General features: G+C 41.6%; 1 protein-coding gene across 5 annotated transcripts in view; it reads left to right on the top strand.

Moving 5' to 3' along the window:
* The window catches only part of DOCK10 (dedicator of cytokinesis 10), a 321,880-nt gene extending 307,191 nt beyond the window's left edge, over positions 1 to 14,689 (top strand). For 4 of the 5 annotated variants that reach the window (XM_088845240.1, XM_088845234.1, XM_088845237.1 and 1 more), the window contains exons 53-56: positions 1,579 to 1,769; positions 3,623 to 3,723; positions 4,367 to 4,505; positions 8,708 to 14,689. In XM_088845240.1, the coding sequence (XP_088701366.1) occupies positions 1,579 to 1,769; positions 3,623 to 3,723; positions 4,367 to 4,505; positions 8,708 to 8,824 (548 nt within the window). In that variant the 3' untranslated portion in view covers positions 8,825 to 14,689. Of the gene's footprint in view, positions 1 to 1,578; positions 1,770 to 3,622; positions 3,724 to 4,366; positions 4,506 to 5,781; positions 5,858 to 8,707 lie in introns of all 5 variants that reach the window. The other variant, XM_088845248.1, reaches the window with a different exon arrangement.
* The last annotated feature ends 1,934 nt before the right edge of the window (positions 14,690 to 16,623 follow it).

Below are 16,623 nucleotides of genomic sequence, written 5' to 3' on the forward strand. Positions count from 1 at the left end.
GCGTGCATGCATTCGTGCTAAGTCACTTCAGTCAGATCCAACTCTGGGCAGCCCTGTGGACTGAAGCCCGAGAGGCGCCTCTGTCCCTGGGATTCTCCAGGCAAGAATACTGGAGTGGGTTGCCATGCCCTCTGCCAGGGGATCTTCCCAACCCAGGGATCGAACCCAGATCTCTTACCTCTCCTGCATTGGCAGGCAGATTCTTTACCACTAGCAGCACCTGGGAAGCCCCTCAATCTTGCAGACAAGAACCCAACATGTGCTAACTTGAAAATGTTTGCCAGGAAGCCCAGACTTCCGCTTGTCCCTTCTCTTTGGAAACAAGAGACCCTTGACAAGTCAGCCAACACAGAAACTGTCATAGAGTTAAAGTCACTTTATCTGCCGCTTCCCTTTAGATCTTCCAGTGGTGATGATCATGGTGTCTTGGGAAAGGCACTCTGCGCATTCCTCTCCTCTCTCCCTGAACCTGCCCTCAGTTATTGCAGAGTCAACTGCTCTCAGAATTGTGTGCTTTGGGGCAAGATTCTAAACCACTCTGGAATTCAGGTTTCTCATCTGTGAAACGGATGCAGAGGGTTTTCGTCCACCATCCCTTCCATACTATCTAGATCGATTCTATGAGCTGGTCATCCTTTCCACAGACATTCAATAAGTGCCTATAGGTGTTGGACACTGTTCTGAGAATTCAAATAGATAAAACACAATTCTTGCCTTCAAGGCGCTCACTGTCTGATAGGAAAAAGAGCCAAGTAAAGAAAGAATTTTAGGTGAGCCCAGCATGAGAAATGAGGGGAACTTAAGGCAGACTCGGGTTGTGGGGAATGAACACAGGCTTCTGACTGAATGAGACCCAAGGCATCTTCAAAGGTGAGCAATCCTGGGTTTTGCAATAGGTACGTGGCTAGCAGCCACATCCAAACTATGAGAAAACTGTCACCTTCAGTAAACTTTACCAGAACCTTTGTAATAAAAAAAGAAACTAGAACAAAGCTATTATAGAATATGCTTGTTGTTGTTTAGTTGCTAAGTCATGTCTGACTCTTGTGACCCACAAGGCTCCTCTGTCCATGGGATTTCCCAGGCAAGAATATTGGAGTGGGTTGCCATTTCCTTCTCCAGGGGATCTTCCCAATCCAGGGACTCAACCTGCATCTCCTGCATTGCAGGCAGATTCTTTACCACTGAGTCACTGGGGAAGCCCCATAGTATGTGCTGTTCAGCATCTATTTAAGCATTCTTTATTGTTCACTGTAGTTTTTATTTGAACTACAAGTTGTGGTGGAAACTATCATCTTTTCAATGTTTAGGGACTCTAAAGGTCTATTCCAGCCTTGGCAATGAGGAGATGTTGCTAGTGAAGTGGGGAAGAGCATGCCAGGCACAAAAGTAGCTGGGAGAAAAGTAAGAGGTGCGTGAGAGCATGGCACAGAGGAGAAAAATAGCTCACATACATAGAGAGCATGTAGGATAGAGTGCTCTGAGTGCAAAGACTCAGGGTCATCCTGACCTTCAGGGGAGCCCGTGGCTTTTCACTAGCCCTCAACCTTGAAATGCTCTTGTATTGCTTTTGTGCAGCGAGTCACTTGTTCCCCTACGTGAAGAAGAGGATACAGGTCGTTAGCCAGTCGAGCACAGAACTGAATCCCATTGAAGTGGCGATTGACGAGATGTCCAAGAAAGTTTCTGAGCTTAATCAGCTTTGCACGATGGAAGAAGTGGACATGATCAGACTGCAGCTCAAACTCCAAGGCAGTGTCAGTGTGAAGGTGAGCATCACCCAGAGCTGAGTCGCACATGGTCAGTGGAACCTGGTACAAAAATGATGCCCCTTGGAATTCTTTGACAAAGAGTATGAGATATTTTTCTGTTTTTGATACCATCCAACACCTTTATCTGAATCTTTAAAATGTTTCCTTGTGGAGGTACATCAGTGGTGCCAAACGCCTGGAGATAAATCTTTCTTAGGTTTTAGCTAAAATAAAATTTCTTTTTTTTCAACTCTCCTTTCCCATCTTCTCTGAATAAACTGTGTTCTATATTCTAAATTCTAACAAATGAATTAATGAATGAATTAGCATGGCTTTTTTAAATCTGTCATGAACAGACTTATGAAATTGTTCAAAAACAAAAATGTTTAAATGTTTGTTCATTCATAAATGTGCATCAGTATTTATCTGTCAGGGTCCTAAGAGGAAGCAGATGGCCTATTCACAGTGAGGAACTGAAGAAAATATAATTAAATAGACTCTTTGAGAATGTATAAGCAGTATTTAGGAAAACCAAAGAGGGCAGGCACTGGGGCATAAGACTGAGGGACTATCACCCTCCCCAAACCTGAAGACTCAGGGGAGAGAAGAGTTAGTGGAAGAAGAGAGAGAGGGAGAGCCCACTCATGACAGACAGACACGGTTTCCGCTGGGGAATTGCAAGGAGGAAGCCATGGGCCTAAATACTCTGACAGGGCTGAGACTAGGGTACGATGTTCCCTTGCGCACAAAATTAAGGGAGCGGCAAAAAATTCAGTAATCAAGCTAAAATAATACTTTAATGCTCTATTTCTAAAAATCAAAAGTAACTTCACAAAACCATATTGAACAAAGTATTAAAATTTTAAATAAAGGCAGGCCAGTAACAGTGCCGCAGAGAGCCATGCAGGAGGCTGAGGCCAAAGGAAAACTCGGTATCACTGGTCTTGATGCTGACCTGGCTCTTCTTTTCCCTGCCCACCTCTCGTCTGCATCCCCATGGCTGACTCAATAATTTCTTTAAAGCCAGAAGGCAAAAGAGCCATTGTTACACTCCAAATGGGACAGTTTCCCTCAGCACATGGCTGAGCAGAGGAAGGTTGAGAGGGATCCGAAGAAACTAAGGAAAGGATTCTGTACGGTTCGTCGTCTCTACCACACGGGCAGTAGCTGGTGAGCAAAGCCATCTGAAGATGCCTCAAATACAGCATTGACTTCCTCCTTCTTTCTCCTCATTTCTTCCCAGCCCCACAGTCATAAGCAAAGATCATAAGCTCTAAAGAATGTCAGCCCCTTCACTAATGAGAGCCTATGCATGCTTGTGAGCACGACCAGGGCCTGGCATTGTGCCTCCATTCAGAAAATCTAGAAAGTCCCTCCCTGGACCAGAATTGGCCAGACTGTCCAGGGAGACACAATAAAACAGTGGTTCCCAGTGCGATGCCGAGATCATGACCACCGTGGAATGTCTCTTTTTAGTAGCTGTGTGTTTGTTTGAATGTTTATAGGGGGAGAAGTGACTAGCCCAGCAAACATTTGACTTCACAGATGTTAAATTAATAAAAGTAAATAGAGATGAGTCTAGTTTTCAGAGTTATTAAGAAAATAACAGTGCTTGCCGAATTTGTGAATATAGCAAAAACATGACATGGTGGCCACACAACTGACATTTAGGAAGGATGGTAATGAAGTGTGGAGTTCAGATGCGTCCTTTAGTAGCTCACTGACTGGTCTAGAGACAGCAGATGAGACAGATACAAGGGGATGTCAGAGAATTAGTGGGGCCACATGGTAGAGGCTCCTCTTTCTAGCCATGGAGAGGACTCCATGGAGGAGATACTACCATTCTTAGCCAATTCTCTTCTTCCCAATAGGTTAATGCTGGACCAATGGCCTATGCACGGGCTTTTCTTGAAGAAACCAATGCAAAGAAATACCCTGACAACCAAGTAAAGCTTTTGAAGGAAATCTTCAGGTAAGACTTTCTCTGTTGAGCTGTTCTTCCTTGAATTCCGTCAGATAGGGCGTCATGAATGAATGCCCCCAGGGAGCCACCTGACAGACCCTCTTCTCCATAACCTAGTTTATCAGCAGCCTGACTTCAAGTTGCCACTTTCTTATTTTATTTTCTTTTAATATTTATATATTTGGCTGCGTCAGGTTTTAGTTGAGGCATGCAGGATCCTCGTTGCATATGTAGGATCTTTCCTTGGGGTGCAGGAGCTCTCTAATTGTGGCGTGTGGGCTTAATTGCCCCACGTATATGTGGAATCTTAGTTTGCCTGACTAAGAATCAAACCCACCTCCTCTGCATTGCAAGACAAATTCTTAACCCTTGGATCACCAGGAAGTCTCTAAGTTGCCACTTTCTGAAAGTGAAAGAAAGTGAAAGTCGCTCAGTGGTATCGGACTCTCTGCGACTTCACGGACTATACACTCCATGGAATTCTCCAGGCCAGAATACTGAGTAGGTAGCCTTTCCCTTCTCCAGGGAATCTTCCCAACCCAGGGATCAAACCCAGATCTCCCACATTACAGGCAGATTCTTGACCAGTTGAGCCACCAGGGAAGCCACTTTCTAGGGTTGCTTGTTAATTCGCTTATTGCCGTCCCTAAAGGCAATTTGCAGATGCGTGTGGCCAGGCCCTGGATGTGAATGAGCGCCTCATCAAGGAGGACCAGCTGGAGTACCAGGAGGAACTAAGGTCCCATTACAAGGACATGCTCAGCGAGCTCTCGGCAATCATGAATGAGCAGGTGAGGCTTTCCCTATCTGTGCACAGGAAGTGCCCATTTTATACCCCATGCCACAAAGACAGGAACGAGTCTCTTTCTTTTCCTGCTGTTGAAATCCCTGCACTTTCACGAACACCTTGTTGCTGAGCTGTTCTCTCCCCCATGTACATCACCCCTTGACTCAAAGGAGAGAGATGAGATTGGAGAAAAATCTGTAGAAAAGAAGATTGAGAACCCAGATGCTGTCCAGTTTTCAGAGACATTTATCCAAACCAGATGTGTGTTGGTTTTCCAGAATAGATGACACCTAATTAGACACCAAGAACATTGGGTGACGTTCCTGCTAGAGTTTATTACCACACCCAATGCCCCTGATTCAGGACCTCACAACCTCCAGGCTGGGATGTGTAGTTCCACAGTACTGCCACTAGGGGACACTGTACCATTCTCAGGAAGACAGGAACTTAGGGTCCTGGACTTTTATGGTCAAGGTTGCCTCTACAGAGGCTGAGCCTCTAGAAGATATGCAGATTGAGATAAACTTACCCCTCCATCCCACAAGCAGTCATTCATGATTTCAGTATGTTCCACAAGACTGCACAAAATGGGGACATTCAATAACACTACTTTTGGGGGTATTGAGAATCAAGCAATCGAAACCAAGTTCAGTTTGTTTGGGCCTACTTCCAGCATCCATCAATCCTCACACTCCACCTGGGTGTCTCTTCACCCATGGTCCCTTCAAGGAGTTAGATGTGTTCTTTACAGAATAACTGAGGGGGAGAACTTGAGTTAATCTCCCAATAGTGCCTCATGCATGGTAGCTATTAAGTATTAGCTCCTTCTCCTTTCCTGAAATGGAAAATAGTGTTTAGTGTTAATAATAAATAACACTATCACAAAACAGGAAATGTCTCATACCCTTCTTTTATTCTAATTAAATTTCCCTTTTTTTTTTCTCTTCTTTTCCATCTCCTTCTATCACATTTTAATTTCTCCATAGCAGTTAGAGAAAGAAATAGTTATTTGACTTATGTTGCAAAGAAAAAATCTCCCTGGATAGGATTTTTAGTGGAGAAAGTGTTTGTTTGGAATTGTTAAGGGGTGATGGGAATTAAATACTCAGGAGTGATGCCATAACAGATGGGGAAATCATAAATCTGAGAGTGAAACAAAAAGAACAAGCAATGGATCTGTACATTGGAAAAGATGACAAAGAAATGCTTGTTTCCAACTGTAAATTGCATCTGACCTTGAAACTTTGGGCAAAAATGCTTTTCTCTTTTTTTCCTGGCAGCTCTGTCGCGGTCCATGTTTATACAGCTTCTGTTCCTCTGTGTCTAGTATTTCCCTCAGTACTGTAAGCAAAAGTGGTATGTTTTTCTTTCCTTATGTCTACTCTGTCCTTTGTGGCCTTCTGGTCTACCTGTTCATTTTCCCCAGACACCTCCATAGTCACAAGTGTTCTGTAAATGCTTATTTAATTAAATCAACTTTATTTCCATTTCAAGGTAGGTCAATATTAAAATAAAAAGCCTATTAAAGTCAAAAAGCTAATTAACATCTTATCATTTAAAAGAAAAACATATATCCTATCAACTTCTAAAATATATTTGAGCTCATTTGTATCCAAAACGAAGATTCATTATATCTCAAAGGGCTAAAAAAGAAAAAAAAAAAAAAAAACAGTACAGAGACAATGACCAGGTGATTTAGAGGAAGGAAAATAACTTTTTTTCTAGAAAGCTTTTGATAAGAGAAGCAGAATTTGACTCTGAGCTTCCTAGAAACTGACATAAAGAAACTAATGGATTATACAGGTCTTGTTATTTAGCAAAAGAAATAGATCTGTTGGCAGGAAAGATAAACTTTCTCCTGGTCCTGAGCCTCTATAGCAATTTGTCACATAGGTTTTATACATGGAAATTGACTACAGTGTTCGTGATATCCTCAAAAAAAAGTTTTCCTTAAAAGTGCCTTACTCTATTATATGGCCATTCCACATTTCCATCTTAGATTAAAATGAGGAAAAAATACTCACTTCTAACTCTGAAGAGGAGATTCTAGAAGAGGCACTATTTAATTGATAATTATCAACCATAAGTTTAAGTTAACCATAGCAAAACTACGTATTCTGCAGAAAAATTAGCTATCTTTATGACAAATATTGATAAGTGTCTTGAGTTGGTTGTAATGTCAGAAATAGCAAAAGATGAGGTCCTTAAAGTCCAAAGTAGTTTTTAAAAGTGGGTGTAAGTCTCAATTCAGATTTATAACAAAAAATGTTTGCTTCTTTCCTCAATATTTTTACTAAAAAGGCATTTGACCCTAATGTTTGGGTTGGCACTCTAGTAGAGTGAAGGGTAGTCAAATTTTAGCATAATCCTATAACGCATGAATGAGCCTTAATCTGTGACACATGAATACCTTTACATACTTCGATACTCTTCCACATATTCTGGAAACAGATACATGTATAATTACAGTGAAGAGAGGAATTCTACCATTAAACTTGTTAACAATAGAAACAGAGTTAGAATGGATAGACAGATATAGAAAAACAGAAATAGAATTGATTATGCCATTCATTCCAAGAGCGTCCAGAAAAGTCTAAGGTAAAAGGCAAATACTAAAGCCACTGCTTAATGAAAGAACCTTCAATATAAGGAGTGGGATGGAGCAGGATGAAGTAGACGCTCTTGTGTAAAAATGGAGAGGTGGACATGGAGCTGCTGAAGTGACCAGCAGGCAGTAATTACCTTTTCAGATAGCCAGGATGCCAAGCTGTTTTATAAATGGCCAAAATCCATAAAAGCCTCTTTTGATGGAGGCCAAAGTAATACATAAAACTATTGGATGAAACATAAGATGCTGATTTGCTGTCTATTTCAGCGTTTAAAAGGATGACAGCATAGTGAAGTCAACGCTGGTAACGGATAGCAAATATTAAAAAAAAAAAAAAAAACAGGGGAGGGAACACATCTATTCTGTTAAGGTGCCAAGCAGGGGCAATCCAAAGGCATGTTGCTTTTTGAGTTACAGATACATTGTTTGCCAATGTATTTAAACAGAACTTGTGACGCTGATCATAAGGAGAACTTATTGGTAGTATAATGTACATGGATGCTGTGGGGACAGAGAAGCCATTCTCTCCCGGAAAAGCAGTATTAGCCAAAGCCTGGTAATGTGCAAAGTTAGTAAGAAAACCAGGAATATTAAATATTCATTAAGCCTCTTCTGCACCAAGGTTTTAGAGGTGCCTGGGGTTTCTGGTATTGTTATTGTGTTCGCATATCATTAGTTGAACAGATCTGACAGGGAAGTACAGTTAGGGCATATTAACATTTTTTTCGAAAGTAAAATCAGGTCAAGGTATATTTTTTTTTCCTCTTATTTCCATTAATGCAAACATTTAAATGAGGCTTCGGATGTTTTCTTTGGGGGCAGATTTTGACAATACTTATTATGACCTTTGCAAATAAAATTCCAGAATTACTCAAACACATCCATAAGATTCATTCACATTTAAAAACATATCTGATAGTTGAAGAGAATTAGGAAACTACTTTAAATCTGGTCAACATGGCTGAGATGTAGGCTGGGGAAAAAAAGCTCTTCAGATTATACAGAGTGAAGTAAGCCAGAAAGAAAAACACCAATACAGTATATTAATGCATATATATGGAATTTAGAAAGATGGTAATGATGACCCTGTATGCGAGACAGCACAAGAGACACAGATATACAGAACAGACTTTTGGACTCTGTGGGAGAAGGCGAGGGTGGGATGATTTGAGAGAATAGCATTGAAACATGTATATTACCGTATGTGAAATAGATGACCAGTCCAAGTTCAATGCATGAAACAGGGCAGTCAAACAAAGCCAGTGCCCTGGGACAACCCTGAGCGATGGGATGGGGAGGGAGGTGGGAGAGGGGGGTTCAGGATGGGGGACACATGTACACCCATGGCTGATTCATGTCAGTGTAGGGCATAAACCACTACAATATTATAAAGTAATTAGCCTCCAATTAAAATAAATTAATTTTTTTAAAAACTCAAAGAAGTTTGATATGGGCGTTTTCAAAATTTGCAGATTCCTTGTAGGGAAATTTCTTTTAAAAGTCACTGTTCTGGGTTTTACTTTTGTATTTGAAGTTATTAACACAGACCTCTCTATTATCGTTTTGTTTTGTTGCATTGTGTTTTATCCTGTCTCAAGATTACCTACCCGGACGACCCATCAAAGCGAGGAGTGGAGCGAACTTGCACTCGAGTAATTAACAAGGCGGCTTCCTCTCTGCCCACGGTCTCTGTCTCAGCCAGTGGAGAAGCTTGAGAAGTCCACGGCATCGGACACTCCTCCTTCAAGGGAACTCTGAATTTGCAGCTAATCTCGGGGAAGAGAAAGATAACATTTAATTTATTTGAAGTTTTTATGGTGGTATTCATATTGTTTTTTACCTCGCTAGCTTGAGAATTTTGCCAGCCTCCAGATTTGCACATTTCTTACGATTTTTTTTTTCCTTTGAGTAACGTCGATCAAGCCAAGCTGAATATTTGCTATGAAATTCCAATGAATGTGTAAGTCAAAAGCTGACTGTAAGTCTGCTGTCGGTCACATTATGTTCAATGCCCAGTCCTCGCACACATATTTTAAAGGTCAAAGTGAATGTTTTTGTAACATTTAAGCATATTTCAGATGTAAATAGAAGATTGTAAAATATATGGTTTTTACCAAATTTAAAAGAACCTTTTTAGGTATTACTTATGACAGTGCTAAAATTATATGAATAACATTTCAGATACTGTTATATTAAAATATTTGTGTATGTGTACAAAAGTGTTGATAAATACTAATCTTTAAAGTTTGTGGAGTTTCTTTATTTGTAATATATGTGCTCTTAAAAGCAATGAGATGTGAAATTATGGAAGCCTTTTGTTGTTCATAGAAATAAAAAAATACAGTTACTTTGCATTTGGTTCCCTCTTGAAGAGTGGGAGAGTTGCCACTAAAAGTGGTTCATGGGACTGGGCAACTGCTGAATGCAGTCCTACTTATGATTTATGATGCCTTAGCATTGGAGAAGGCAATGGCAACCCACTCCAGTGTTCTTGCCTGGAGAATCCCAGGGACGGGGGAGCCTGGTGGGCTGCCGTCTATGGGGTCGCACAGCGTCGGACACGACTGAAGTGACTTAGCAGCAGCAGCAAGAAGTCAGGACAAGGACTTGAACCTCAGCTGGACAAAGATTCGAAGATCAACTGGAGACAGACTAGAGTTTTCCAATCCCAAGAGATAACTAGACTGATTTGAAGAAGATACACTGAATCAGAATCTCGAGGGTTATGGTAATTTTTAGGACTCTGCACAAATATTCCATTCTGTAAATTTGTGTGGGATTGCGCTCCCATACCTTTTTCTTTTTGGTTGCACTGGGTCTTTGTTGCTTTTTACGGGCTTTCTCTAGTTGCAGGAAGAAGCAGGAGCTACTCTCTGCTACAGCGCACAGGCTTCCCATTGCAGCGGCTCCTCTTGTTGTGGAGCACAGGCTCTGGGCGAGCAGGCTTCAGTAGTCGCAGCGTATAGACTCAGTAGTTGCAGCGCATGGGCTCAGTAGCTCACCAGCTTACTTCTCCACAGCGTATGGAATCTTCCCAGGCCAGGGACTGAACCTGTGCCCCCTGCATTGGCAGGCAGATTCTTGTTCACTGTGCCAGCAGGGAAGTCCCTGTGCCTTTTTTGGGTGAAGCTAGACTTGACCATTCTTTAGCCATTGAAATGTCAGCCAGTCCAGGTCCTGCTCTCTTGACTACACATACACCCTGCACTAGACCCACAACATTCTACTCACTTGAAAACAAAACAAAACCAAAGCAAGGGCTTTGCTGATGGTCCAGCATTTAAGAATCTGCCTGCCAATGCAGAGGATATTCACAACCCAGGGATTGAACCCAGGCCTCCCACACTTCAGGCAGATTCTTTACCATCTCAGCCCCCAGGAGAGCCCCCCACCACATAAACCCAGCCTGTATACATCAGGACTCAGCTGAATTCACACCTGTGGTGGCCACTGTGATAGGACACCTAGAGCCAACTTTCAGGGCTAAGACTCCTATTTCCCCAGCAGCCGGCTCTCTAGGAAACACTTCAACGACTGGTTGATGGCAGGAAGGGCAAAGGCCTGGCCTCATTGTCCCAATTCAAGATGATTCTGAACGGCCATCCAGGCTCCCCAGCTCTGACTTGAGAGCAACCTGAGACTACATCACAGTTCATCTCTTTCTCTCCACAAATCCTTTGAAAAGGATTCTCAGGAGACATGGACTCCCAATACATTTCCTGCATATAAATCTCCACATCAGAGTCTGTTTCTTGGGGGAACAGATCAAGTCAAGAGCTTTTCCAGCAGCTTTGCTCACATGAACTTCTAATTCCCTGTCCTGCCTTAACATTTACACCCATGTCATCCATTTTTCTCCCCTTGATTATGTTGCCAGTTATCATTTTGCATGTCTGCATGTTCTTTCCAACCATGTCAGGGCCAGCTTGAAGGAAGATTATGTCTTGATCTTCTCTTCAGTCTTGGCAATTCAAATTATTGCCCTGAACTTCATAGTTTTGGAGTCATTTCTCAAAGTCCTGTTGGAATGGAGCCATTCCAGAGAAAATGCTAGGGCAGGGAAAGGGGAGCCAAGGAGAAAAGAGTAGATTGTGGCAGGATGGATTTGGAGCTAGAAGTCACTGTCGGAACAAGTGTCTGTGAATCTCTTCTATGGAGATGTACATTTTTTAAAATAATCAGCATTGACTGCTTTTGGTTTCTTTTCAGTTCTCAGCCTTAGCAGGGTTTTGCCACTGAAGTATTTGGCACTGGATATGTACATCTGTGGAGCAAACTCAGGCAGCATTATTAACAACATGATCTTTTCATTTGGAAGCTACCCAACTCCTCTCTGCTCCCAGCTCCTCTGTATCTTCATGCCTCCCCATCATCCAGTGACCTAATGTCGCCTCCCCACAGTCCCTGCTCCAGCCCTCCACCCAGTCTTGTCTTCCTCAAGCAGAATCCCCACCCCTTCTCCATCTGTGTTTGTCTGGCTTCCAAATGGATTCCAGTTCAAATACCAACTCCAGTCAAAACGAAGCTGTTGGGAGTTCTTTGGTGGTCCGGTGGTTAGAACTCAAGAGTTTTCACTGCCGAGGGCGTGGGTTCAATCCGTGGTCAGATGACTAAGATCCCACAAGCCACTGGACTGAGGACTGTGTGAGACCACCTCTAGTCCCCAAAGGTATGGGCCACTGGCCAGGCACTGGACAGGTGAGTTAGCAGCACTGTGCTGTGATTTTCCCACTCCTGCGTGAAATCTGCTGAAACACTGACACCCAAGTTGCCTCAAACTATTGATCCAACGACTGAGCGAAGGAAAAGGTGGTATGGTTTCCTGGGGAAAGTGGTATCCTCAGAGGACAGTCTTTCATTCAAAAGAATTAATTTTGATTTGGTGAAATTTTAGGTCTTCGGATAGTCTGCCAGTAAAGTTCTTCCTCAACCCACATCCCTCTCCACCGTCTCCCTAAACTAGCCATCATCTCTACCTAGGATAGTCAGTTAAATTGCATCTAAGTGAAGTCATAAATGTGTTACAAAGAGCCTGGTTAAGATCTGAAGTCCCAGGTATGTTCTTGGGCCAATCACTTTAACTGTCTGAGAGAGGGCCATGATTGCTACTGAACAAGTGGTTCTGAAAATTAAATGCAAAAAAGAGCCATTTTCTGGCACTTTGTAGAGTCATGTACATAGACAGAATAGGTTCATTGAAATTTTTCAATTTACAATCTTACCAGGTCACCCTATTTTCCCCACATCATTCCAAAACAATCAGCATCTGATTCTCAAACAACAATCAAAGTCTGATGGCTACTGAGAGAGCCACGTGTATATAATGTGAAGAGAATTTTGATAATGTGAGAAAGTTTGTCTGGTATTTTGAATTTTCTTAGGGTGAGAAGAAGTTTAAGAAGAGCTAAGAGTTGTCATCTGAGAACTCTCTAGGAGTGTCCTTTGCAGCTCTCTCCTGGTTATGTACTGAGATTTAACAAGAAAATCCACGGTCTCCTTCAGACAAAGAGTCCCATCCCAACCAGAAGCACCTTTGCCTGTGATGGAACAGGATAAGCATCAAATTACTTAAAAGCGCATGAGAGGAAGCGCTATGAAGAGAGGACAGATAGGCAGATTTATATATAAGTTTGGGTTCAGAACACGGGAAAGTAAAGTGCTCCAGGTGAATAACTGAGATGGGGAGACACTCGCAAGATAAAGAAATTCCCATGGAAACTCTAAACTCCTTTGCCTTCCCTTTGCCCTTAGACGTTCCTGTAGGGAATGCATGTGGTTGGGGAGGGGAGGAAAGAGAGGAGTAATTTGATGGAGAGATCATAAATCACAAATCTCAAGAGAGACACTACAGCAAGCACATAAAGTTGATCTGAGAGGGATAAGGAGGGAGAGATAAATCAAAACATGCCCAAATGGGGTTCACGAAGGTCATTTGGAGAAGGTAATGGTGATTGAGCCTGAGTAATTGAGCAAAGGTTTACAAAGAATAGCTTTAAATAACACTAATGTCAAGGATTCTCCAGAGGAATCTGCTTGCAATTTTCTTACATCATTAATATTAATACCCAACTATAAAGCCATTGTTTCTTGGATGTATTCCTAATGTATGAAGAATATTTATATTTAAAAGCTCATGACTTTCTTTGTATTTCATCAAAAGCCACACAACTATAACTACTAAATCCAGGGTAGGTGGACATTTCTAAAGTTATAAATAAGACAGTGTGGTATTTGCAGGATATTTTACTGAACAGAATGGCTCAAGAATGAGGAAGTATGTTTCATAATACTTGCATGAAATTTAGAGGGTCCCTTTAGATTTCTATGGGACTTCCCTTATGCCATATTATTTTTCCCTTTGGATGAGCAATGATTTTAAGAAATAAAGAATAAAAGTAAAGTTCTAGAAATCAAGTCAAATCAATTTAATGACAACAACAAAAAGGAATTTTTGCTTTTTAACAAAAGTCAAGTAAAATGGAAATCTAGCTTGAAGACTCTGGAGTGTTCTACAAAAATATTTCCAGTCAGTGTCCCAGGCCAAGGCAGAGGCCTTTCACCACCCCACCTAAAAACACCCCTTTCGCTTCCAAAAGTCAAAATGACCCATCACATTCTATCTAGCGATTTCCAAGTTTCAGCCTCTCCCTCTAAACAGCTGAGCAAAAGACATTGCTGCTGGAGGTTTATTAAATGGCCGTGTGTGTGTGTGTATGTGTGTGTGTGTGTTTTCAGTCGTGTCTGACTCTTTGCGACCCCAAGGACTATAGCCCAACAAGGCTCCTCTGTCCATGGAATTTTCCAGACAAGAATACTGGAGTGGGTTGTAGTTTCCTTCTCCAGGGATTCTTCCTGCCCCAGGGATGAAACCCACATCTCTTGCATCTCCTGCATTGGCAGGCAGATTCTTTACCCTTGAACCACCAGGGAAGCCCATTATTTTGGATGTTTCTAAGCCAAAGGATTTGGGACATGTATGTGGCCACTTATTTTGCCTTCAACATTTAGAAGGGCTGAAAATAAGAGTCTTTTTCAGAAGGAAACTGTTTCCATTAGGATTCTAAGCCCAAGAATTGCAGATGATGATTTAAAACAATCTATACCCTTTTTTTTCTGAAGGACCTTGATTCTGATACTACGGATTTTTATTGTTACTACTGGGAAAAATTGAGAATGGACAGTATAATAAGTCCCCTACATACGTGCGTTCCCATGTCCGGTCACATTAATTTAGTTCACGAGTCTGGTTTACATTGTCACATGCGTGCATCTTCTACAAATGGTTGTGTTTTTGTGTACTTTGCTGTACAATACTATATAAAGGACAGTAGTACAGTACGTCATATATTTATTTCAAGCCCAGAACCTACACCATCAACATCAAGTGTGAGTGAGATCGCAGCTTGCCCTCCATCTCCTATTGCTGAAGATCTTTCAGCTCCACCATTTCCCACCGCCTCTCATTCCTCAAGTCAGTGACTCTTCCTGCCTGTTCACGCAATGCCAGCCCTTTTATACCACTTGTTGTACTCGTCTACTGTGATTTTCAAGGTATTACAACATTAAAAGCATTTTCTTTATTTTTCGTGTTTGCTTTTTATGTATTATTTGTATGAAAAGTGTTATATACCTATTAAAGTACAGTAGTTTAGAGCCGACTGAATTAGTTGGATACCTAGGCTAACTTTGTTGGACTTAACTAACAAATTGGACTTACAAACATGGGCTGAGAACAGAACTTGTTGGCATATAGGGGACTTACTGCAACAGTCTTTTATAAACTTACTTCCTTCTACAGTGTAACGTGAGTGTGTAACTGTGCTAACAGAAACTCTCTTCAAAGAAGCAGTGTTTTTCTCCATCTTCCTTTCCCATCTTACTTCAGGTCCTGCTCAGAGTGAGTCAGAGCCCCAAGAGGGGATGGGTAGGTGCCACATCCCAGAGATGGGGATTTCCTAACATCACACATTTGGTGAGAATGAAATGATATGTTTTAAAAATGCATGCAACAGAAATGAATCTAGCCCAGAAGAGTAAGCCAAAACTTCCCTGACTCCCAGGCAGATCACCAGCCCTGGGGAGTCTGAGGTTTCCCAATTTCTCCCATACGATGAGGCATCTGTTTGTTTCTGGAGCATATCATGGCAACATTGTTTTACACCTCTCAAAATAGCTTCCATTTGGCTGTAGTCATATGTGCATCATTGAAAGTGGGATTTTCATATCAAGTTGTCGATAAGATAACAGGATGTCTTAAATTTGAACACTAAGTTTTAATATTCCGGTTACTATTGATTTTTTCCACTCTCATCAAATATGCAGTTTTTGTACTCCTTTCAACTGAATCTGAGAAAGAGAGTTTTTGGCAAAAATGCAGGACCCTTGGAGGGCGGCGTAGCTGCAATTCAATTCTTTCTTCTGGAGGAAGAAACAGCTCATGGCTGGAATTCTAGACAATTGCCTCATTATTTCACCTCAGAAATGGCCATAAGTGCAGTGTTCATCTTAGGCGAAGTCTAAGCTTTATCTTCTAATCAGTTTCATCTCTTTATGGGAATTAGCAGCTTCTTGGTTTGTCTATGTAACATATCAGATGATAGTCCCTTTGAAGTATAAATATTAGCACCACAGTCTCTTTTTAAGAATTAGGAAATAATGTTTTACTTGTTAGAATTTCCCAGTTGTATTTTCTGTACTGTGATATCTTAACATCTGAATATCAATTAAAATTGGATCTGAATGACGTCCTATAGCAGTCCATTGCCAAGGATCAGCACCAAACAACCTCCTCCAGGACTCATAGAGCTAAGATGTTCCATGATTCTAGAGTAATCAAAAAACAAATCCATAGACAGAGGCAGAAAACAAATAGCTGAAACCAAGCTTGTAAATCCTTGAAAGCCAGGATTGAATCTTGTGTACCTTTGTGTTTCAGAGGCCCAGAAAAGCACCTGGCAGAGAGAAGGGTCTCAGTCAACACCAGCTGAATACAGGGGTGAATGGATAAGCCAATGAATCAAGAAGACTCTCAAGGTTAATTTCCTTGAGCAATGTCACACTGACTATGTGCTAAGTCACTTCAGTCGTGTCTGACTCTTTGCAACCCCATAGACTGTAATCCACCAGGCTCCTCTATTCATGGAATTCTCCAGGCAAGAATACTGGAGTGGGTTACCATGCCCTTCTCCAGGGCATCTTCCTGACCCAGGGATCAAACCCAGATCTCTTATGTCTCCTGGGTTGCAGCTGGGTTCTTTACCACTTGTGCCACCTGGGAAGCCCTAATGACTATTCAGTTTCCCTACTCATACTATATTAAATCAGAAGGCATAGTGGTCTTTAGCATCAGCTCCAGAGCAAATATAGAACCTCAGCTCCACTACTAATTGCCTGTGTTAAGCATCCTCAGTTAATTATCTGTGTCTCAGTTTTATCATCTGTAAAATGGCAATAATGAATACGCCAATTTTGCACGGTTATTAAGAGTATTAAAAGAAAGAACAGAAAAAAAAAA

Source organism: Moschus berezovskii, chromosome 2 (genome assembly GCF_049115385.1).
Source record: "Moschus berezovskii isolate FMDL1 chromosome 2, NW_MosBer_1.0, whole genome shotgun sequence".
Classification (NCBI taxonomy): Eukaryota; Metazoa; Chordata; class Mammalia; order Artiodactyla; family Moschidae; genus Moschus; species Moschus berezovskii.